Source organism: Diplotaxodon limnothrissa, linkage group LG20, assembly GCF_057381915.1.
Source record: "Diplotaxodon limnothrissa isolate DT_005_m linkage group LG20, D_limnothrissa_male_GT1.1, whole genome shotgun sequence".
Taxonomy (NCBI): Eukaryota; Metazoa; Chordata; class Actinopteri; order Cichliformes; family Cichlidae; genus Diplotaxodon; species Diplotaxodon limnothrissa.
In genome coordinates, this window is record NC_140615.1 from 34,900,154 (window position 1) to 34,926,631 (window position 26,478).

General features: G+C 39.3%; 1 protein-coding gene across 1 annotated transcript in view; it reads right to left on the reverse strand.

Moving 5' to 3' along the window:
• cables2b (Cdk5 and Abl enzyme substrate 2b) overlaps positions 1-20,741 on the reverse strand; it is a 46,517-nt gene extending 25,776 nt beyond the window's left edge. Inside the window, exon 1 of the mRNA XM_085344130.1 lies at positions 20,107-20,741. Coding sequence (XP_085200256.1) covers positions 20,107-20,714 — 608 coding nt within the window. The 5' untranslated portion in view covers positions 20,715-20,741. The remainder of the gene's footprint in view (positions 1-20,106) is intronic.
• Between the last annotated feature and the right edge of the window lie 5,737 nt (positions 20,742-26,478).

The following is a 26,478-nucleotide window of genomic DNA, read 5'->3' on the forward strand; positions in this document are numbered from 1 at the left end:
ATTTACACGTATACCTTATAAATGCTACTGCCTGAAAGCGCTAATAAAACTGTATTTTTTTTCTATATGGTCAGAAATATCATTATTAATATCATTACTGCAAATTTTCTTTATATTACCCATCCTTAAACCCACACAGAGCATTTTCAGTTATTGGGACATATCCAATATGGATAATCTCCTGGTACATGTGAGAAAGGCCAACTTACCTGGACCTTTTTCTTCCAACATCATCTACAGATGAAAGTCATACAGAATATGTTCCAATATGTTAAGTTAAATTAGCAAGAACAAGTAAAGAAAGTCCGTGCTACCTTTGGTACTCAGACTTTGACTTTATGACACTGACAAAAAAAGATTTGAGGTTTGTCGCCCAGCCCTTCTTACGAACGTGGGTGAATAATATGCAGCTGCAGTAATGACAGTAACTCATCTCATGAGTGGCAGCTACAAATAACAATTTGGCTTTAACAACCTGTTTGGAGAGACCACAATCAGACACCCAAACACAATTATCATAAAATTCCTCAGCTGGAGTGTGACTGACATTTAACAGAATGGCTTTTTTGCACTGTCATGATAAACAGCCCTGTCAGTTATCTTGAAATTATTTTCTCAGCTTGGAGGGTTGAGTGAGGAAACGCTGTAGGAATAAACATCAACAATATCTGCAAAGAGAGAGATAGCTGACGCCACCACTCTCCCAGTCTAAATCTGTCCCAGTGTCTGAGCTGTGGATCAGCGGGCTCGTGATTACAACGCTCTGACCAGCAGCCCATTTTCATGAGAACCAGCCAGCCTCATCTGTCTGGGATGCTGTGGAAAATTCCCATTCTGTGGGAACGGAAAGATCCAGTGATAACTCCCTTGCTGCTACTAAGGAAGATGATTGTTGGTGATCAGATAAAGACATACTGAGGGTACAACCACGCGAGGTGCTATTATCTTGTTTACCGCTGATTTTGTTTTTCATAACTTCCTTCTTACAGAGGATGTTTAGCCAAAAGCAAACTCTAATGTCATCTTGCGTTTATATTCAAATACAAATCAGGAATGTCAAAACTAATTTTACATCACGGACCACACTTTGATTTTCAGTGGTCTGAACTGGTGAAAATCCATTTTCCCTCAGTGTAAAGAAGTTTGACTGCATATTAAAGCTGTATCTCACTATAAGAAGAAGAGCAATTTCATGTCTCAGTTTTTCTACATGATAAAGAAATGCTGCTGTAGCAAAAGAAGTCAGTCGGCACAGTTCTCTGCACTTAAATCATAAGAAATGAATGCACAACCCTACAGAAAGTGTTCTGGGAACTCGTTGCACAAACTGCTACGTTTTTGTTAATTAATTTAGTATGAATGACTCTGGCAAAGTAGGACAAGATGTTAACTTTATGAAAATACAATTAAAAGTCCAAAAGTTATTACCACCACAATCACATTTTCCAAAGACATCCAGTGGGCCAGATTGGGCTGATTCTGGCCCCCGGGCCTTATTTGTGACACCCCTGCTTTACATCGATTTCTTTGCCAACTTGATATACCAGAACTTTTACAACTGATAATACGACATTAATGGAGGCCGCAGTTTTAACTGAAGAATGATAGGTACAGTGACACTATTCTGCAGAATAAGTAGAATAATAATAAACATATCTTCCTACTTTTAAGTGGTATTTTTTTCTCCTTCAGTGATACAGATATAATGATGTAGGTTGTGTTGTAGATTATTGTTTGTACTGACTCATATTATTACTATGTCACAATTGCTGTGTGAAATGATCTACTGTGGGTGCATCCTGCTGTGATTTACTTGAAAGTTGGAAATGGACTGGTTTTAATGGTTATTCTACCCTAACGAGACATATTTATGCATTCACACAAGGCTTTGTTTGATAGACTTTTGAAATTTTGATTTCAAGGACATGCGTACCTTTGGAGGGGGCAGTCAGCACACTCAAATGGCAGTTTGTGAAACAGTCACAGTCTCTATGTATTGATTTGTGGTTTTGGAAATTAATTTGAGCTTCTTTTCGTGTTCCTCGATACAAATTTCCCACTCCAAATTTCATGTCACTGAACGTGACTCTTTATCTGTCCCACATGAGCAGTACTGATTCATGTCCACGTGCACAAAATGAACATTTTCTTATTTTGAAAAGCCAAAAACAGTCTGCATTTCAAGGTTGGGGGTTGATGGTTTTTCACCACATATCACGGTTCCAGTTAACGTTATTAATTAGATTTAGACATTCACACCGATTGGCTTCAGTTAATACAGCAGCTGCCATTTTTTAAGGCTCATAAGTACAACAGACACTAACTATATTGGTTTCAAAGTTGTGCTGATATCACAGAAAAACATGACAATTTGTGACTTTGGTGATTATTACAATTATTACAATTTTTTCTGATACTGGCCTGAATTAGAAGATGACCTGAGCCATAGCTACTCACTGCAGCTGTAAGAAAGGTGATTTGGGGTCATTTTATTGGGGGTTTGAACATTTGAGTTCCCAGGTTGTTCTCTATACTCACACTAAGCCAAACCAAACACTTTGTGCTGCAGAGTACATTAATGAAAAACTATGATTTTACAAACAAAACCATTGAACTAAGTGAAACCCAAGTGATGATTCAAGTTAATAATATTTAGGTCGACCCATTAGGATTTGAATGAATAGTGTTTAAGTGCATTTTTTAGAAATGAAGCGACCTTCAGGAAACAGCGAGTGAGCAGCGAGCAGGTTCGGTTCTGCTCCTGTTTTTAGGAACCGCAGTGATGAATTTGTCTGGGTCGGAGTCACTTTGTTTAGTTTGAGTCATGATCACCAGAGTCACACTAATAATAGCTCGAGTTGTTTTAGCCTAAAATAAACTGGTACAAGCCAGCTGGATATGATTATTGGATATTTTTACACTGCACTTTATTGGCCTGATCTCCACATCCATTTGTCTACCTCACTGAAACGTGTTTTCTCGTCTTCAGTCACTCGCTTTATTTTCTCCCAGCTTAGTCACATACAGTCACTGCATCCCCTTCTCATACACCCTGTCACACAAAAGAAGCTTTTATTATTATTACTATTATTACTTGTGAAATGGGAATGTGTATTTTTAACTTACTGTCATATTTTAGTCAGGTCATATTTTGGTCTTTGCATTTAAGTATAGGCCATGTGGTGACAGGCTGTTTTCTGAAGGTGGCCGGTTTCACTATAATTTCTTTCTCACTTAGACTGCCATTATCACAGATCCTGTAGAAGCTCCTGTCATAGACTGATGGTTACACTTACACTCAAGTTATCATAAAAAAAACAAACACTTCCTAACATTTAGGATACAGACACCAACATATCTCAGACAAGATACTGTCATAATAATTTAGTTATGGAGCTATTTGGAGGTCTCTTCATTTAAGTGCCTGGACAAAAACACTGACTAACATGCAGTTGAAGTTAAACTGAGCACCGACACTCTTTTCCACATGCTTTCACCTCTTTCTCTCGCTGTGCGATGAGAGCTATTGAGACCAGACAGATCCATTGAAAAGTCAGTCACAGCACAACAAAGGAGATGTCATGTTATCCATGAAGTCTGAAAAACAGCTATAATCTTCTCCTCTGCGCCAGAGCTACTTTTAACTCCTCACTACTTTTCGTTGCCTTCATCTCTCTCAGTCCTTTATGTTGGTCCAAAAATATCTGCTTTCATTCTAATATTACACTTCAGTTCATCACAGGACATTTAAGAGTAACTTCATACACTCAAACACCAGGACACAATTAATTGGTGTTCTTTGGTGATAAACCGAGGCTGGATGAAAACTGAAAAATGACCTGTGCACTAACTGACACACTGCTGGTTTGCCACATCAGTACATGCAATCGGGGCTAATAATCCACTTTTAATGAAGCCAATTCATTAGGAAGCAGGCCATTTGGTTATGGGAAAAAAAGCATAATCACAATTATTTTCAATAATTATGGTGATAATTTTCTAAAAAGATTAAATGTTAATGCCCTATCATTCTCATCTGAGATAGAGCTGCAAGATCATGTGCAAAAATCAACAACAACAAATCACAATCAACTGGATTGAGGTTTAATGATTATTTATCAGGATTATCCATCGATTTTGGTTCATTGGTTCATTTTATATGACATGAGACTCCTAGTCTCTAAGTAAAAATGAAGAAACATGATAATAACTCCACACTGGTGTCAGACCACTAATTAGTATCAGCAGATACCCAAACCCAAGTATCAACTCAGGAGTGGAGAAGTTGTTCATGTTGGGAGCTAAAATCATAATTAAAATTACAAATCTAATTAGGTGCAGCCAACATTTGAACATTTGGTTTTGGACAAAGTCATAATTCCTCTCATGAGAAAAACAAGTTGTTAAAAAGGCAACACAGATAATAAGTACCTACATCAACTATTATATGAAACCTGTAAGGCCTATTATCGTCCATTTCAGGGCGACCGTGGCTCAGGGAGTTGGGAAGCGTATCTGTAACCGGAAGGTCGCCGGTTCGATCCCCGGGCTCTCTGTCCTTGTCGTTGTGACCTTGGGCAAGACACTTTACCCTACTTGCCTACTGGTGTTGGCCAGAGGGGCCGATGGCGCGATATGGCAGCCTCGCTTCTGTCAGTCTGCCCCAGGGCAGCTGTGGCTACAACTGTAGCTGCCTCCACCAGTGAGTGAATGAATAGTGGCATTGTAAAGCGCTTTGGGTGCCTTGAAAAGCGCTATATAAATCCAATCCATTATTATTATTATTATTATTATTATTATTTCTCCTGTATGTCTCGCTCTGCACAGATGATTTTTGTTCATAGTTTCATGTTGGAAAAAACATATTTTTTAAGTCTTATTTTAAATATGGACGCAGCAATACTGACCTTGTTAAAGTCATCTCATATCAGCCAGAAAGAACCAAACCACAAGCAGCTCATTACTCTGAACCATCTGTTTGCATGTCTGCACATCTACTGCTAAATCAACACAATTAAAAAATACACAAACCAGAGAAGGATGTCATGATTGACCTCACTGAGAGTTGGGTCAGTTAACATAGTTAGGTTTAGGAAACCTGCACCTGTCACTCTAATTCCATCCATTCTCTTCCGCTTATCCAATTGAGGGTCGCAGGTGGGGGTGGGGGGCTGGAGTCTATCCCAGCTGTCATAGGGCGAGAGGCAGGGTACACCCCAGACAGGTCTGCCGCAGGGCTAACATTCGCAACCACTCGCACTAACATTCACACCTATGGGCAATTTAGAATCATTAATCAGCCTGACCCTGTGGGAGGAAGTTGGAGTACCCAGAGACAACCCACGCAAACACGGGAAGAACATGTGAAGTCCACACAGAAAGACCCTGGCCTGATGGTGGAAGTGAACTTAGGACCTACGTGCTATGAGGCAACAGTCATTAATCATAATAATGATAATTATAATAATAATAATAAAAAATAATACCTGTCTCAGTCATTAATAATGATTTTTAAAATCATCATTAATTATTGGCATCATTACCTTCATAGGTTCACTGGTGGCGTTCAAAGATTTGCTTTGCTGCACATCAGTGTAACTGGTTTGAATAAGGCAGGAACTACAGACTAAAATAAGAACAGTCATGTAAAAAAAAGGAACTAAATGGCAAGTGAAATTCTAAACACTCTGCTCTCATACCATCACTTTGTCTTTACTTGTCTGCATGAGCGTGTGTGAATGCCTTAAAGTGTCCCTCCCTCTCTCTGTCTCTCATACACACACACACACACACACACACACACACACACACACACACACAATTACTTAAATGCTAAATCCTGAGCAAACATAGAAACTAATAAAAACACAAACCATAGATTAAATGTTGTTCTTAAATCTCCATCCTACACACAAACAGACACACACAGCAGTGTATAAGGACAGTGTCCACACTTCTGACAGTGACTGACAGACAGCGGACACCACACGGATTACACTGCATGGACGTCTGACTGAGCAACACACACACACACACACACACACACACACACACACACACACACACACACACACACACAAGTCTACCCAGCAGGCCTGCTGCGCATCTTACGTCACCGGATTAACAAACGCCTTCTGCTTCGCCTTCAGCCTGATCCCCTGGGTCCAAAAAACAAAAACTTCCATTATTTCTTATCATTCTTCTCTCACTCCTCTTTTTTTTCTCAAAAAACCCAAAACGTAATATTTCTTGGTTATCTTTTGGATTCCTAGAAAAATGTTTCCTGTCCTCTTGCTTCTTACAAATCTTTCAAAATCAAAGCTGTTTTTCATTAAAGTGTTTAACAAATGTGTGGTTACGTTTCTCCCTGTGCAGTATGTCTGTGTCCAGACCAGACCCGGGTTGTGATGCTCATGTCAGGGATCAATAATGGTAAAAGGTTATGGGAATAACTCGCTGTGATTTTTAACCAATACCCTCAGTCAGTGTCAGTCATATCCAAATATGACTGACACATGCAGCACAGATGTCTCTGAGCACGCACAGGCGAGTTTATACATGTAAGTATACATGTGTTTGTGTAGCAGCTACAAGGAGCCATAATAATCATCACCAAACGAGAGAAAACAGGCGGAGGGCATTTCTGACTGCTGGATTGATTTTTAAATCCAAGCACGATCGTATCTGCGGAAATGCTCATTTATCTCGTCTCTGTAACCTTGTTGCACCGCACATTTTTCCCTGTGAAAAACTGCTGTGAGTGAGAGGTGACCCGTGACGAGCACAACAAAAACAATTATTATTGTTGTTGTTGTTATTGTCGTCCTTGTCATCGCTGTTGTTGTTATTATTATCGTTATTATTAAACTAAGAAGCAAATCACCCAATCCTTACACAGGCAGCTACAAAACAAAATAAACTAAGTCAGTCTGAAGCCAGACATGTGGGCTGACAGGTTTCTTACATATACACTGACCTAACTATTTGGCTATGTTTAGTACAAACATTCAGAACAATCACAGAAACAAAAATAAATGAATGAGAAAATAGAAAAATAAGTATCAGAGGTCCACTTTCAGAGACAAAACTAAGCTGAGGTTGTTTTGGGGTTTTTTGTTTTAGATACTCTGACACTACTAACAAGGCTTTAACCGCACAAAGTAAACAGTAAAGCAGAAGCATGTGAGAGGAAATGACCCTTCATCAACCTCCTGAGGAGCCTAAACTGTTTCTAGAGAACAAAGTTCTGCAAACTGGATGTGACTGATAAGACTCGGTGGGTTTGTGGGAGGAATGCACTGATGAGCATCTTTATTAGCAGAAGAATTTGTCCCACATGTGGGCATGTGTGAGATTTCACTTTTACATTCTCTGCAAAACACAAAGTAACAAGTCATGTGTAACATATCACTTTGTTAAGAAAAGATTTAAAGTACTCTGAAGTAGCATGAGTGAGTCATGGTAGGCTGATACAAATAAGAGTACATGGTTATATTTTTATGGTGCAGAGAGTGTAAAAAAAATAAGAACCCAGATGCCAAGGGAGCATATTTCAATGTCAAAGTAAGCAATTTATGCAGCTACTGATTGGTGAGTGTGGTAAATAAGAGACATAAAGGAGGTCTTCCTCATTCTTCTACAAGAGAAGTCACCCACACAAAGAGCTAATTCAAAATGCTTCCTCTAGAAAGCTAACTAGTCAGTACCACTAGCCTCGCCTAGCCTAGTTCCTACCATCCAACAATGGGAATGTCGCTCTGGATCGTTTTTCCTCTGAAGTATTTCTAAAATTTCTGATCTGTGACTTCAGAGTTTGTACCAGAATCATCTGAACAGTCAGGCTGATGTGAAGCGAGAAAGTGTGTTTGTGCGTCACGTGTGCTAAGGATGTGGATGGGAGTGGGGTTTCATTTGGTTTCATTGGACAGGTGTGCATGTTTAGACAAACACAAACACTGTAAGACACACAGATGATGTCAGTCAGATTCCAGGTCCCCTTGTTTGTTCTCACAGTGTGTGTGTGTGTGTGTGTGTGTGTGTGTGTGTGTGTGTGTGTGTGTGTGTGTGTGTGTCAAAGTCTGTACTAATCAGTTTTCCAGTTGAATCTGATAAGTTTACTCCTTCAGACAACAAATTCTGCAACACTTTTGGTGTGTGCAGACAGAGAGCGAGAGGCAGGGAAAATATCCAACATATCAGTTGCCTGAGTGCTGACTGATATTCCACACAGATTTTGCTTTTACGGTACAAAACATATCTCCTTCACAGTAAGCAGACAGGTACTGTAGTAGAGGCCGAAGCAAGAACAGCTACTTTTGGGTAGTTTAAAGTTATTTTAGCATGAAAAGTGTTCAGTTTTGTTGATAAGGAGATTTTCTCTGAAACCACACTTAGTTCATCTCAGTTTTCCTTGAAGGAGGTGAATAAAAATGCTCAGTCTTTTGCACATTTCTATTGCACTGCTGTGCCTGCATCGTTCTGTTCTGTCTGCTGTTGCACTGTCTTTGCTTTGGTTTTTGCACATTGCACTTTATGTAGTCCTGTGTAGATTGTCTGCCATATGTCATATGTAGCACCACGGTCTTGGAGAAACGTTGTCTCGCTTCACTGTGTAGTGTATCAGTGCACGTTTGGAACGACAAAGACACTTGACTTGACTAAAAAAAAATAACAGTAAACAAACCCTATTAGTCTGAATCATTTCCAGCTAATTTATTACATGAAGAGTCTTTAAACCTTACTGCTTTCACCACACTAACATGCAATAACTACGTGTTAAGAGCCACATACAGGCATCACGAAACAGGAATTGCAACATGACACCACGTATGTCTGGCAACATACAAACAACCACAAAAAAATATAGTATGATGAGAAAAAAAACAAAACCAAAAACAGGAAGATAAAGTGAAGAAAAAGAAACTCAAAACAATCAACTCCTAAAGAAAATGATAGTTATCTTCCATTCGACCCACATCATAGCTTTTTCCTAATGTTGAAACGACTGCTGTGACTGTGCATTTTATGGCCATTTAAAAGCTGTAAAGAATTAAATAAGGGTGTAACTGTCCAATATATTTGGATATCAGTCCAATCGTGACCCAAAAAGCCTGTTTGGATAAGGATAATGGGCCGATGGATTCAATTAAATGTTATATTTTTCTGTCTTTACTACACCACGCTTCAGCAGCAGCGGCCTGGAGGAAGCTAATAGCAAAGACTCAACAGTTTGGAGGTGTGTCTTATCTGCTGTTTGTTTGTTTAGAGTAGGTTTAACCGCAAAGTTTGGACAAGTGAGCTGACATGACTAAATGCCTCACCCCCGCTTTCTCATTTTCATAATGTGTGGCCAAACACATGCTAGGCAGCTTTTATTGTAGTCAGGGTAACATTAAAGTTATCTCCTCTTTGTCTGTGCCTCATCCAACCCACTTCCTTGAGTGGGTACCCATAAATGGCAGCATTCAAATGTTCTCATGAGACAAATGAAAAGTAGAATAAAGACCTTGATGTCTTGCACATAAAAGCAAGAACACCAACACTGGTATCAAACTCTTACTCAGTATCGGGAGCAAACTAAAGCAAAGGAATCTGTACCAGTATCAGAAGAGAAACGTTTGATTGGTCCATTTTAAAGCCGCACTTATTTGGCGACTGTTGGGATGTTCAGAGATTTAAGTGCCTCCTTTCAATTCTGAGGTCATAAAATGCACATTAATCATTGAAGGACTGTTGTTCCTGGTATTTTACATCATTAAAGTGATGCTGGATCTATGATGGTGTCTCACAGCCAGTAAAAGGTAATGACCTGGTTTAAAAGGATGCGATTAAATTAACACGAATGTCCTGCTAATTACACCCAGATCACAGCTTCTTCTGTAAAACAGCGCTTGTGTGAACACCACTTCACTCTTTCATCCGGTTCCACTGAGAAGATTAGTGTTGACCTTCAGTTGCTCTTCCTCTGCTTTATTCCAGTTTTCTCAGCCAGTAACTGCTTACAAACTCCTGGCAGTAAAAGACTGTTTAATGAACACTGATGCAAAGATCCTAAAACATATCCATGCAAATGAGCTCAGCGAGTCTTTTCAGCCTGATGTCACAAGTGGAAAATCTCCATTTAAACAAGGAACCACCCTCTTTAGTCAGTCTGAATTAGATGTCAGTGACTCTATGAAGTCATTCAGGGAACACCTGAACCTCCAGGGGAAGTTCAGCCAAAGAGGCCTGACTGAGTGGCTGCCTAATAGGTAGGTCAGGAGAGATTTAGTGTTTCCCCTGGCACAAAAACTGATCTGCTGCGTCAGTCTTGGAGGAAAAAAGAAAACTAAAAGTCCTCAGGTGTGTTTTGCTAAGGCTAAAAAATACTGCGTTTGGCACAAACATGTTTTTTCTTGATGTTAGACCTACACTGTGCACTAAAAGAAAAAGACATTTAGGGCAAATGTAAGATTATGCATTTTAATGGCTTAGTATAGATCAGGATGCCTCCTTGATCAGATGTCCAAACAACTTCATCTCCTCCACCGAGCTCGCTCCGCATGTTTGAGTTCTTCTCTCGAAGGCCACGTTACAGAGGAAACTCATGTCAGCTGCTTGCATCCACAGCCTTGTTCTGTCAGCCACGACCCAGAGTTCACGACCATAGGTGAGGGTTAAAATGTAGATCAACTCAAACCTGAGCTTTGCTTTCCGGCTCAGCTCTCTCTTCACCACAACAGTCCTTCAATACTTTAATTGAATTCAAGTCAGAAAGGAGGAGAATGAAGCCGAGTGTGTCTCAGCGTGCGACTGACAATTCAGTAAGCCACAAACATGCAGCATTTATGGACTTCTCAGTCACATCTGGCCCTTGCTCTGCTGTCAAACAGCTGGATGGAAACAACTCAGCTTGAAGCTTCAAAATGGGACTTACTAACCAAGTATGATGTCAACGGTGGCTGTACTTAAAAACAGAGTCAGCGCAGGAGTCACAATCAGATATAAGCATTGACATTTGCCCACAGCACGTATAGATATGCAGGGTATTCCCCTCTATATTTAGCTGAGGCGATAAGGCACACAGACATCAACATATTTCCTTTGGATTGTAGTATCACTATTAAATTCTCATATCTATGAATTGAGGACAGCCAAGATCCTGTTAAGTAACCTAGAAAAGCAGCGTGCACTGATGAGACTGCTCACAGGTGTGATTAATCCTGCAAAGTTCACACACAGGCTGATTACTGTCAACACAGCTTGACTCAACTTAATTAGTGGCTGTCTGCAAAGCAAACCCAGATCAGCAGGTACAAGAAGACTGAAAAAGACAAGACCTTGTGACCTTGACCTTGAGATCAGGGAGGGGTGGAGACAATATCATCAGACTATTACAGCTGAGGGCTGAAAAGTACAACACGAAGGCTGATTCTGACAATTGAGTTTAAGGATTTGGTAGCAACTCCTCATCAGTGCAACATCAACTTAATAGACACAAGTGTGTAAGGTGTATCCTGTTTTTTTTTTTTTTTTTTAAATTATGAGTCTGCTGTAGAAGTACAACACTGAATTGGTGGAGTACTTTTGAATCTTGTGGAAAAATGCAGAAGAAAATCATAACCAGTCCCGAAGTGACAAAAGCACCTTTCCATGCAAAATGAGCCAATAGTTAAAAGGTGGAACATAAAAGTCTTTGCACTTGTTATTATGTAGATCTGCTATCAAAGGGAAAATGGTTGAGGTCATATCCAAATATCACGCAGTGTGCTGATAATATAATTACTGTGACAGGCCTTTAGATACACAAACGCATGCACCCACACAACATAACTGACACCCAGCCAAACTCGCACAGACAGGATACTCCAGCACCCTACGAAAAAGCACCATCACCTCGTTTTTAATGCTCCTCAGCAGCACAAAATTCTGAGTAGGCTGACACGCTCACTTTAAATTACCTACAAAAACCCTTTGGTGACTTTGCTCAGTCGGTGCTCTGTAAGTCTCTGCTCCTTTTTTCTCCCTCAGACAGAGAAATTCTTCCAGGACAGCTGGAGAGCGATATAAAGAAATGTAAAACCTAAGGTTTAGATTAAAGCTCGGTTAAATTTAATCATGAATTAGATTATGTCATTACATGCTTTACGCCCTTTCAGACTGTGTCCTAATAAATGTTTTGGTTTAGTTCAGTTGAAACTTCACACTGTCCTAAATTCCAAAAAAAGCAGCAATAAAACTGTAAAAGAAAAAAATCTTTTATGCCTTCTGAACTGAATTATCTTGTTTCATTTTTGAGCTCAAACATAAAGTCATTATGTAATATAATCAAAACTAAGAAGCTGGATATCAGCTGAACTGTTTTTGTGCTCTGTTGTGCAGTAAATTCAACAGTATTATTCAACAAATGATGGATGCATCCAATTTCAAAATATCACGTACATGCATTTATTCATGCATCTGTCATACGCTCATAAAAGAGCAACCAGCATTTTCATAATACTGCAAAATTACAGCTACAAGAACAGAGAAAGTCCACGAGGAGAGCATCAAGTAGGGTTGACTGATCTGATCCATAATTACATGGATCAAAACCACAATACGTTCACACACTGGATGCAGTTCACATCCTGATTTTGCCATTTATTTCGTAAACAGAAACCAGCATGGTGCTGATTTCTGATCAGAAATTTCACAATCGAATCAGAGTGAAAACAATGCAAGACGGGCCCTTTAGGCTGAAAAGACATGGTTTGTATCCAGAAATTAGAAGAATATACAAACATCCAGACCAGAACAGGGACACCGGCTGAACCAGAAACAAGCAGACCACAAGCATTAAAAAGGCTTACACAAAGCACGTCTCCAATTGTGTCGATTTATTGCACCGCAACTGAGTAAGTGTGCCAAAAACGTAAAAGCCTGATAAAATGAGTAAAACTGGAGCCGTGTGAGTAGTAATTATTAATGCAAAACTAACCATGTGTGACATCATTTTAACTCAATTTTTGGAGAGATTTGAGATACAATGAAGTGGAATTCTGCCCTAAAGGGCCGTCGTATGATCTCAAGATATTGCCCACTGCTGACCCAATGTTAATTTTTTTCTGTGTATTTTATTTCCCCCCTGAAACCCTTAGTTTCCACATAAAAATAAGTATATTGCATGTATTGCACATCACAAAGCAACCACTACATATATAGACATCATAAATCGGTTCTGTTTGTGTTTGTTATTCACCATTTCCTGACCAAAAACAGGCAAACGGCTGTTGATATAACAACTGCAGCGTGATAAACTGCATACTACCAAGTACAGTGGGAGTATAACAAACCTTGCCACTTACTTGCAATGGAGACACCGGCAAAACGGAGGGAAAAGCAACAGTGACAGGCAGTCACATGAAATTAGCTGTGGGAGCAGACAGTTTGAGAAAAGCAAAAGTGCAAGTGAGTGCACTGCCAGATAACTCCACTTTGCTGTAACCAGCCGATCTGCAAACATTACAATAAGCACCTCCAAGTCTAAGGTCATGGCTCTTAAGCAGAAAAGTGTGTTTACGAAGAATCTCCGGGCCGCCGTTCACAAGCAGAGGACAGGAAAAAGTGACTGCAGCAGCGTCTGCAGAGATGTGGATGTATTACCATTGTGTTTTGGTGAAGAGAGAGCTGAGTGGGAAGGTCAAGCTGTCGTTTTACTGGTTAACACAAAACAGGTGCCGAAAATATGGCCTGTGCATATGCATCATGTGTGAAAGATATGGATCAAACCATGAGCAAGCAGTGATACACAGCCCCACCAACCATGCATGAAAGCCTGTTAAAACTAGTCTTCAATATCATGCACACATGACTGGAAACCCACTGTCGGAAAGAAAGAAAGATGCTTAAGTTCCTCCAGATATCAAATATCAAAAAGCTCCTTGAACAGAGTGAAGGTGTATCAAAACAGCAGCAGTGAAAGTGTGTTAGCTAACAGCTAAGTGTCCTTACTCTGTAACAGAGTGTCAGTTTCACAGTTTGTTCACTCAGCAGGCAAATGAAGTGGTTGGCTAGCTGGCTGGCAGCACTTCACACACACTGAACCTCAAGGCTAAACAGAGTGCGACTGATGGTCATGTCTGATGATGGCCAACTTCATCACACCAGGAAGAGTCTAGGTGAGAAGAACAGTGTGTTTAAAACCAGGCCCAGCAACCAATGAACACAGGAAACTCAACATTTGTTATGTGTTCAGCAGCTCTTTGAGCCCCAAATCTGCAGAACAGTTTCCCTCCTAAACCAGCGAGTGGATTATTGGTGGGAATCGGATCAAAGTTTAATGACTTACATGGGGGACTGGGTTCCTGCTGCAGCGAGCGAGTGAGCAGCGCTTCAGCCCGAGTGTAGAAAGTGTTTCAGCATTAATAAATGATTACTGCACTAATTTAAAGACATGGTTACAGTAACAAGCTAAGTGCTTTGTTGCACTGTTAGGGGGCACTGTTCTACGAATGCAGCTAAAGGTTGCAGACGAAAGCAAAGGTTGAAAGGCCTCAAAGAGAGCTTGAAAATATGAGACATAAAATAAAAATTGGAATTGTGGCACTAATTATGAAAACATCACTTGTTTCTTAATACAATATTTATGGCATATGGCACATATGCCAAAAATGGGAATTTTATGCATAATGTTATGTCTGCTGATATAAAGTTATAAACTGATCATTCCTGTCCCGTATTCAGACCTGCTACCTTAATGGTAACAAAAGGCTAACGCTACTGTTGGGTAGCTAATGTTAACGCTGTGCTGGCCAGGTTGCCATTTACAGCTGTTTAATTGTATTGTATATTTTACCAACGTCAGTATTGTTGAAATGGGAGTTTTACTCAGTGTTGTGAACATCAACTAGAGAGGGGAGGGCTGTGTGAAGCTGCCTGTCATGAGGAGGAGGCGAAGACAGCACTGCTGACAAAAAAAAAAAATAGATTAAAATAAATAATAAAGTAATGATGAAATCTGATTTTTTAATCATTTACTTAATTTAACAGAAACTTGTACACACAATAAATTAAAAAAAAAATATCTGATAAACACTTCAAACTATCTTTCTATCCTCCTGTCCGTGGTTTTATTTGATCCTTTGTTTACTTCCTCACACTTCATGACCATCAAAAATGATAATAATGTGGTCAAATCAAATCAAATGAAGTTTATCCTCACATCGCACACTCTTGACATCACAGACCAATATTAGGTGTGTAAATTTTACTCATTAATATTATTGGCAGCCCACTTGCTGGGAAAAATAATAAAACACTGTAAGTGCATCATCACAGTAAATTAATCAAATCCTCACACAACAGGAGCTGCAGCTGAAGGCTGGTGCAGCAGTCTGACTGATGAGCTGTTATCTGCTGGTAATTTCCCAGCCTGTTGTTAGGAGTAAATAGGTTAAGCGGTGTTTATCGCTGCGTGGCTGGCATTCTCTGGGTCTGAAGCGCTGCCAACATGATGACGATGCTGATCCATCCATCAGCACTCACGCAGGATCAGCGTGTATGAACCGCTGCCAGGTGAGAATGCATCATAAACACACAAACTCCCTGTCACTCAAGAAAAAATTAAATAACTAAATAAAAAACACACACAGGCTTTATGTTAAGAAATTCATCTCTCACTTTCATTTCTGCTGCAACTTTCTTTTTATCCAGCTCATTTCCATCTGTTTTTGTAGGCATGTCTGAATTCCCCCCTCTTTCAGGAAGAGAAACATAAGTAGAGCAGTAAACACCTCACTGAAACCGACTGGGGGTTACTGTGGTACAGAAGGCAGCTCGTCTTCGGCACGTCTGTTGGTGGTTTTAACCGTTTCTGGGTTCATATCCTGCCTACAAAGCCGCTGGCTTCTACAGCTGGCTACCACAGTCATCAGAGTCAACTAAAACGAGCCAGGGTTGAAAAATAAAAGCCAAGTGAAAAATAAAAAAAGTACACATTTAAAATTAAAACTCTAAAAAGAAATAAAACCCAACTAATAAAACAAAATAAAGAGTACATTACCAGTCAAAGATTTTGGAACACCCCAATTTTTCCAGTTTTTATTGAAAATTATGCAGTTTAATGTGTCATTGCACTCTGAAAAAAAGCATAACACAAATAAGCAATTGGAGTTAAAAAAAGAACTCATGGAATCAATTTATAGACCAAAATATATTCTACAGCTTTCACACATCAAAGTAGTCAAATGTGTCTACTTTGATGTGTCACCTTTGGCAGATATTGCTCCTTCTTCCTGGGGTAGTTCTGGTCTAGCCTGGTTATCTTTTGGGTGGCTGTAGCTCAGGTGGTAGAGCGGGTCACCTACTCACCGGAAGGTCGGTGGTTCGATCCCAGGCTCCTCCAGTCTACATGCCAAATATCCTTGGGCAAGATACCCCATGTTTGCTTACTGGTGGTGGTCAGGGGGCCTGGTGGTGCCAGTGTCCGGCAGCCTCGGCTCTGTCAATGTAGCTTGCCATTACCTGAATGACTGAATGCAGTGTAAAGGGCTTTGGGGTCCTTAGGGACTAAGTAAACCCATTTTGTGGTTCCTGAAAAAGGCCTTTGTGTATAATTCTGAAATGTACATTATTTTTCAGTTTTGTGTAACCTTACCTTTTTTAACCTCTGACATTTCACAGCTTATCATTGTACCATTTCAAGGTATTCATTGGACTTGAATGACTTGAATTGCAATAAATAACTAGAAAATTGGGGTGTTCTAACCGGTAGTGTATAAAGGACCTTACTTTAGCTTTAGGCTTTGCTAATAGAGTAAAATTTGCCAACACATGAAGAAAATTGTTGGTAATTATGCTTTAGCGCGTTACACAATGCAGGTCCTCTTGAAGCTAACCACGACTCTCTTCATTCTTTTCAAGTAGTAGATCAACTTAAAACATGCATGAGGAAAGTGCACTTATTTGGTTTCATTTTATGTCAATGAAACCAAATAATAAACTTATTGAGAAATAAACTTTCTCAATGCAAGTAATTTATCTTCTACAGTTTGTTCACCTATGTGTACCACAAGGTTCAATCTTAGGTCATATTTGATTCACGCACTCTTAATACACGATTTAATTTTAAGGACATAGTTTTGTACTTTGTATAGATTCATTTTGTTTTTGTTGTTCTTTTTAAAATGTACTTTAAGAAGTTTATTGTGCAGTAAAAATAAGGGCAAAGTTTAGGCTATTTTTATTTGGCCTGTTTTCCAAAAAATAATTATTCAGATACATTATACATAGGGGTGGGTTTTGATTATTGATTAAAATCGATTCTAGCTTGGATAACGTGATATCGATTCATTAAAATCTTGAATCGATTTTTAAATATACATTTATTTTGCCCTCAGGTTAAACCTCACAAAATTTCAACAACCACCAAACAGCTAAAACAGTAAATGTCTGCACAAAGACGAAAACACAAAGCGCGGACCCGCCGACGCATCAAATCATTGAGATGTCGCCTTTCTCACCCGACGGCACGGACACGGTCGGGGCTGAAAGCTGACAGCTCGCTGATTCTGATCCATCGGCGGGTCCGTGCCTTGTGTTTACGTAATTTTTGCGCTGATTCTGAAGCTGCAGGTTTTACTTCTCTCCAATATGAATTCCCTCTGACTTTTGCTGTTTTGCTTCCAGCATGATAAAAATCACACTTCATGCAAAGCGCGCTGTCTCTGTGTGTGTGTACTTCAAGGACAGTTTCCCGTCTAAAAATCTGTTTTCTGCATTATTCGCTTGCTTATTACGCGCAAGTCTACCGTTGTTTACAGCGCTGTCGGACGCTGTTTTTTCCTTTGCCTACGTCCGACAAGAAAGCCTCATTTCTGCCGTTCAATAGGCTACTGAACAAATTTAAACTTATGTAAATTATGCAAAACGCTCAGCTGTGTCTCTAATAAAACCTCTGTAACTCTTCTCTGCTTCACTTCAGCAGCATCAGGTAATGTTCATGAGGTGATTCATGGTTTTCTTTCGTTTTTGATCTACTGCAGAATATTTGTATAAAATCGCAGGCCAGGAAAATCACCTTCATGTTTTTCTGTTTTTATCCTCAGCTACTTTGACACAAAGACATCTGCTGTGATGCTCACACCTTGGATAAAGTCTCACAAGTGTCAGCTTTCTTTTTATAGACAAAAAATATGGAAATGTTGATGCGTTATCTGAATTATAATATTTCTGACTGTCTGAGGCAAAATTTTACCGATTTGAATAGAATCAAATCAAATCGTGGATCGAATCGATTCTAGAAATCAGTGACGATACCCAGCCCTAATTATACAAGTACTCAAATTGTTAGCTTATAACCATCTAAATACATGTTACTGTAGTGTACATAACAATGTCATAATAAAATTATTCAACTAGACTCAAAACAAATCCCGTGCCAACATGTTCTTGTCAGTCTTAAAACTTATTGTCACTTTAAATAGCTACAGTATCATTATCATCATCACTTTGACCTTCAGAGAAATTTTATCCTTGAAGTTGAGGTCAGAGGTCAAATGTGACATGATGTTGTAAATCTTTATTTTCAACATTCAGAAAGTACTGTATAAACACCACAAGTGTAAGAATGATAGTTTCTAAGTTATAAAGCTTCCTGTCCATTTTCTGCCAGTTTAAGCTGATTTTGAAGACAAATATTAAAGGACTGCTGATATGGCCCCACTCTGCACCTCTACAAAGTTTTATCAGAATTCAATCAATACTTTTCGAGCCATGTTTACAGACTGAAAAACATACACACAAACCCTACCAAAAACATAACCTTCTCAAGGGAGAAAAAAAAACAGATAAGCCTGCCCATAAACCTGGTGAACAACACATAAACAACGACGATCTTGAGAATAAAAACAGTACTTTCACACTAAGACCTCGAGGTTTGATTATAACACCTTGAACAGGTTACTCTCACGACTTTGATTAGTTCAGAACGCAGCAGTGCAGCTTTTTCCTGGTTTTAGCAAACATCACATCACTCAAGTCTTGGCTTCCTGCACATTTTAGAATTGATTTTAAGATTTTGCCCTTCCCATTTAAACCACAGATCTGGGTCTAGGCCCAGGCTACACTGCAGTGCAACCCTTACAGCTCCAAAGTCCAGACTTAAATCTAAAGGTGACCCTGCTTTTTTTCATCAGGACCCTTTGGCTTTTAACTAACTGCCCGGGGAGATAAGGGTCAAGAAGTCAGGAACCTTCTTTAAATCGCTTCTTAAAACACATTTTGTTTATAGGTCTTTTTTTAGGTATAGGTTTTATTTTATAGGTTATCAACTTTCAATTTGTTTTGTTTATTATCTGTGTTGCAGGCTCTTGGGTACCCTAACTGGGATGTCTGCATGAGAGTGAGTCAAGAGTTTGCTACACCTATGTTGGAATAGTTAAAAAGACAAAACCTCACACTGTTACTCCGGTAACTAACTGAAACTAAATTAGACAGAAACCAAAAATAGGAAACAAAATAAGAACAAAAGCTCGTTTTTAAATGCCAGCCGTTTCCCACGCAATGCAACCTAGTTAAAGACATAAACAACACTGTCACCACATGTCTTGTTTCTTCTAGGAAAGGATATTACGCCACTAAATGAAAAAATGCAAGCGTGAGTCTGATGTCATTAAATGCTGGTGGTATTGGGTTTTCAGTAGTTTGCGTCCCAAATTCAACTGCTATGAGTCCTGTACTACACAAGCTCTTGCTCTGAGTTCACGGTTACCTCCAGGCAGCAACACTAACCGTGAATTTGTTGCATCGTGACCGCTGACACGTCCTAAAACGTCCTTAAATGTCTGAGGAGTGAGTGGACCGGAGCAAAAGTAGCTGAACTCACACATCAACTCTGGGATCACCAGCTCACATTCAGCATGAAATGTCGGTGCTTCAGTTTGTGAACAAGAAAGACTGTTTCGAGTCAAAGTCAAACTAAACTACTCCGGCTACAGTCTACCTGCCGAGCTGGTCTCCCTGTTAACTTTCAGGTGTTGTTTAAAGGGGAATACCGACGACAAACATGCAAATTCAAGCTTGAAAGCCAGGCTCAGATGGCACCGCTCACCCGATTAGAGAACAGAAACGCCGCCGTATATATCTCACCTTTGTCGCGGCTCTGAGGACACCGAGTTACAGCTTTGAACCGACAGCAAAGTGGACGACTTCCGCGGTCCCACCGGCGACGGCAGCAGGCTGGTGTTGGAAGGGGACGCCGAGAGCAGGTTACTGTTCCCGGAGGAAGGAAACGAGCCTCTGCGACACTCCAGCAACACCTCGGTGCTCCCCACATCGTTGAAGTCCGTGTCCGACGGCAGGACGAGAATCGGCGGCACGGTGGTGAGTCCCGTTCTCGGTGCCGCGGAATGAGTGACTGTCCCGCTGCTTACGGAAGCTGGTACATTAGAGAATGTCCCGTAGCTACTACTGTTGCCGGTATCCGGACACAAACCGACTGCAGCCCCCGCCGCAGAGCTGGAGTCTGCTCCCTCCGAGTCGTTGTGTTTGTGGTGGCGGGTTCCTTGATTTTCAGCGGAATTACTCTGGACTGGCCGGCCGTCCAGGGAGATGTTACTGAGAAACAAAAGAGCCGCTTGTCTCCGTCGAGAGTTCTCACGGTTCCTCCGGCTATGTTCTCTGTTAGCATGCGGTTTTTTGCCACTAACGGTGGCGGTAGTGACAGCGGTGTGCTGGCTGCAGGCAGCCGCCGCCATCGTCTCTGTCTCGGCCCCACTGAGGAAGTCAACTGAAGGATCAGCTAGAAACCTGCTACTGTCAAATCCCTTTTACCCGGCGCCAGACCGCTTTACGCCCTCCTGTGCTCTCATTGGTCCAGCTGGGGGAATACGTAATGACGTTTTGAGGCACGCTGTAAACAACAACATACTGTTGGTTAATAATGTGACTGAACTGACCATAAAAGGCTTGATGTACAACTGCAAAACAACAATAATAACAATAGAAATGGCATTTTTTAGAGACATTAGCTCTACATGCTGGGTTAAAAAAGTTCCAAAAGTAATTACATTACTTCTTAAGGTTTGTTTGCAATGATCAAATCTTTATTTGAGACTAATTAATCTACATTAATTAATTGTAAATTCTGCTTTGTTCATGTTAAATAACCTATAAAATAAAAAATACATCCGTAACCCTTGTTACAATCCAAAGAAACCCAACAAATATTTGTACAATTAAAAGCAGGATGTTGTTTTAATTTCCTGAGTTTAATATCTCCCCTCTCTTTTTTGTCCTTGCTCCTTTTCTTTTAGGTAACATCACTATTTCCTGCACTATCTATGTAATTCTTCTACACATCACCGCACAGTATGAGGGCTGCTGAGGCACTAACTGAGCTGTCATTGCAGCGTTGCCTGACTGCAGCTTTGATTGGCTGTTGGCACTTTGTTATGAAACCTCAGTGGATTTTCTTTGCACTGATCCCTGCAGTGACACCACCACTGGGCTAAGTGAACTTGGTCGGTGTGGCAGGACAACCACACTGTGAAGCATGACTGGTACCCTGCTAAATATAACCTGTAGGGCACAGGACACTGTAATCCTCACAGGCTTGGAGTTTGTCATCGTACACTAACCCTCCTGATCCCCTACATCTGCAGAGCAACCGATGAACTGCAACCGACCTTCCAGCTGAGTTAGAACAATAACAGGATGGAGATCCAAAGCTGATGTCATTTTAACTCAGCTCCATTTCACTGGAAATTCTTGTTGCAATTGCATGATATCATGTTATGTACAAAAACAATTATCCGAAACTCTAAAGCTTCACATTAGGGCTTGTAACAAAGACCAAAATATGCTGTAAGTTTATTTATGATAGGGCGTGTAATGTGTGCCACGAGTGCTTCAGTTGGTCTTGGAATTGATTCTCTTTGCATTCTTAGGACTAATGGAAATAAAACAATGTAAAAGTCGAGATGCTGGTGGTGAGTTTTGTGTAATATGTTCAAAATCTTACTTAGGTCTTCAGCTGGGTTGAGATATGATTACAATGAAGGTCTTAGCAGACAATTCACATCCTTTTCTTTCTTGTCAACCATTCTGTGATGGCTCATTCCATATAGATCGAGACACTGTTATCCTGGAATGGACCACATCAGGACAGAGATCTTTCATCATAAAGGTGAACAGTTTTGCATTGATTTACAGAGTACCTTCCTTCTAAGGGACAAGTGGCTCAAAATTATACAGCACAACTCCTGCAGCAGCAAACTAGAGCCACCAGATCACCTTCCTGCATTTTTAAAGTAAAATCTAAAATAAATATCAACCCTTTTAAGCTACATTTTATTTTCATCCATACAGCAATTTAAGATAAATTACTAGAAAAATTAGCATTTCCTGCGAAAATGCAGTGTGGATGCTTTAAAGCTGAAGCTGTATGCAAAAACTAGCTGAAAAGGCTGAAAAGTTGCAGAAATTGTAAAAACTTTGCAGAAGCAAAGGAACTTTGCTAAAATGGAATAACTTAGCAGAACTGCAATATCTTAGAGGAAACATAATACTTGGCAGAAATACAATAGCATACCAGAACTTAGCAGAAATATTGTAACTTACCAGAAACATGATAACTTCTCAAAAATACAAGAATTTAGGAGAAATAATATAAGATAACAGAAAGAATGTATTTAGCCAAAAATACTTAAGCATTACAGAAACACTATGATTTAGAAAAATAGTACAACAGAGCAGAAATACTGTGATTTACCAGAGACACTGTGTTGAACTATGAATATTGTAATTTTAAATCAATACTATGTTTCAGCACAAATACTATAATTTGACAGAAATACTATAATTTGGCAGAAATACCATGTTTCAGCACAAATACTCTGGTTTAGCACAAATATTATAACATAGCAGAAATACAATTATATAGCAGAAATGCTATATTTAGAAAGAAAAATATAATATAGTAGAAATAGTATGATTTAGCAGAAATACTACAATATAGCATAATAACAATGATTTAGAACAAATACTATGATTGAACAGAATAGTAATAACTTAAGTGAAAATACTGGAAAATGTAAGATGACAAGCTGAAAAAAAAAACGGAACATGGTTAAGTTCCCTCAAAACTAATTGTTATTCACCTGTGAAAAAAAAATAAAGAAATAAAAAAATTTTTAAAAAACAAGAAGGAACAGCCAACAGATACACACAAAATCAAATATGTATACACAAATGCACAGAGAGAGAGACACACACAGAGGGTCTATGCCAGTCAACCAGTCTGAATATATTATATTTTTTCCAACAATGAGATGCTGCCCTAAAGAGGGTCTCTCTCTCTCTCTCTCTCTCTCTCACACACACACAAGATCCAATTCAGTCAACCAGTCTAAATATATTGAATTTGAATCTTACAATGAGATCATCCCATAAAAAGGCTTTCTCTCTCTCTCTGTCACACACACACACACACACACACACACACACACACACACACACACACACACACACACACACACACACACACAATATTTCTGCTAAGTTCTGGTATGCTATTGTATTTCTGCCAAGTATTATGTTTCCTCTAAGATATTGCAGTTCTGCTAAGTTATTCCATTTTAGCAAAGTTCCTTTGCTTCTGCAAAGTTTTTACAATTTCTGCAACTTTTCAGCCTTTTCAGCTAGTTTTTGCATACAGCTTCAGCTTTAAAGCATCCACACTGCATTTTCGCAGGAAATGCTAATTTTTCTAGTTATTATAACATTTGCTCAGTGAAGATCTAACAGAATTGTAGCTGTATATACATTTGAAGGTCTTTTTAAGCCATTCATAAACAACTGCAGATCATCAGTTTCAACAAGTACACAAAATACAACATATTCAGATGTGTCACCAATTTGCAGAGGTCTGAAAGAAGACATAAACTGTCACCATCAGATGGTTAGAGGTAACCCAGATTTTCAGCTACCCGCATGGACAAGCCAAATGTTCTCTGGAGAAAGATTTTATGGTCAGATGAGACAAATATGGAAATATTTGGCCACAATGACACGAGGGATGTTTAGAGGAGTCAGGGTGAGACTTTCAAACCTCAGAACACTCTACCAGATGTCAGCTGTTTAGCCGCCAATGTCACTGATGCGCTGCACAAAAAGGATGAAATAATAAAAAAGCATGACAACGTCCTCCAAAATATGCAACTTCACCTCCGATTAGTTAGTTAGACAGTGAAAACATGGACACTGTTGGGTGTTGTAACAGGACAATGATCCCTGACACACATCAAAACTGTATGGATAAAGCAGGCTATCATTAAGCTCGCAAATCCCAGAATTCAGCCCTATTTTAAATTTCCAAATTTTAAAATCCACCAAACCAACCAATTTAAATAAAGTCTGTCAGGAAGAGTGTTTAAATATAAAGCTGGAATTATTCCAGAATCTTGTTGATGGCTACTAAAAGCATCTGGTGGAGGGAATTTAACCAAAGTGTGTCCGTAAATGTGTGGATGACATAAAAGTAACTTTGAAATCTAACTTTAATGTTGATATTTCTTCACACAGTACACACGTATTTTGGAAATAAAGTTCAGCAGTTGTTTCTAAAGCCTGTCTTGATAGCTTGATAGTTTTTTTTAATAATGCAATATCATCAAAGTGGCACATATTTAGTTTAAATAAGACAAACAGATAAAACAGCTGTTTCAAAAACTAATAATAAATTGGGCCTTTAAATTAATAATTTAACACGAAATCCTTTTTTTAAGCCAATTTAGCAAATTTGGTTACTAACAAAAACTTAAACACATCTTTTGGATTTGAGGGACTCATCTATAGTTAGGAAAACACGAACCCAGGATTACCCAGTGTTTTTCATATGACACTGGAAGAGGGATTTTGTGTGTGTGTGTGTGTGTGTGTGTGTGTGTGTGTGTGTGTGTGTGTGTGTGTGTGTGTGTGTGTGTGTGTGTGTGTGTGTGCGTGCGTGCATAGAAAGAAAGATGACATTATGATATGTTATTAAACGTTACCACATGGATGATTCCAGAGATGAGGATTGAGTTTATACACACACACACACACACACACACACACACACACACACACACACACACACACACACACACACACACACACACACACTTTACTTTGCCTTGCATTTATTTCCTACAGGCTTAGCTCAACATAAATTATCTTCATTTCTCATAATAGAACTGAACATTATCTAATTGCTTCTCCTGGTATCATCCTCACATGCCAAATTAAGTTTCAAGACACAAAAACTGTAATCTCGACCTCTGACTTTAGATGTGGGTCAAGAAGTAACTGGAAAATGAAGAAGGAGCTTGGAAAAGCTTACATGAACAGAAAAGAAAGCCTTTCATTATTTGTCAGTCTTGTCAAGTGTGAAGAATCTTAGTCACAAGGTATTTTGTGGGGTTTTCTATATTAAATGGAAAACTGTAAACATCTCCTTTCTCCTCTCTGCTTCTAGAACACCCAGTACTCTCCATGAATTCATATTTTTAAAGCACTTTTCTGCAGAGCCGTTCGCAGCGCCTTTCTTCCATTTGTTCATTCTCAAGAGATTAAAACCAGCCTTTTGGCTAACGATGATGCGTTTAGAGGACTGTGTATCGCTTCTGATGAAAATAAAGTTACAAATAAATGCAGGCAGCTTTGTTCTCTTACATAATGAGACTAAGTGACTCGGGTGAGGCTCATGGGTGTACTGACTCTCTTGGGCTCTGATGCTAAGTGAGGCTGGCATAGAGGGCTGGAGGGGAGGGAAGCAGTGTACCATGGGAAGGTCATGATGCTGCTGCCATGATAATAGGTCAATGCACCGTTGGGACGGAGACAAATCTATCTGTTTCTATTTGAGATCCAGTGATGTAAATCAAGTTTTTTCTTTTTGAATCCTGCCATGCCTCCCTGTGGTGACATGTGGATATTACACTCCCATCGGAAAATAATACTACAGTGTCTTTGTGTAAAGAATGGTGACTGATATGATTGAATGCTAAATATCACATTTTTAAAAAGGAAAAATGATATTTTTTCAATGTTTTGTTTCCATTTTGATTTTCCATCTAAACTTTCACAGGACAACACAGCTCAAATTATGTTTCATTACTTTTATGTTTTATTTAGGCATTTCCTGTCAAGTTATTGAACGTGTAAAAATAAAAACACACAACGCATATGCTCACACCTTTAATCTCTGTGATTATGTCGTAATATAATGTACTTGTACTTGTACTTGACTCTTTTATTGAAATATGTGTCACTTGTGCTTCAAATGAAAATTTCAAAATCAGACAGTGGCTACGTGCATTGTTTTGCAAGGAAGCACACTCCATTGGTTGAAAACACATTAGTGCCAAACATAATTTAAAGGAAAAATAATAATAAAATAATTAATTGTTGAGTTTCTTATTCTGAATTAAGGATTTCAGTTAACAAACTGTGCATTTCTCTCATGTTGTTTACTCTTTTTTT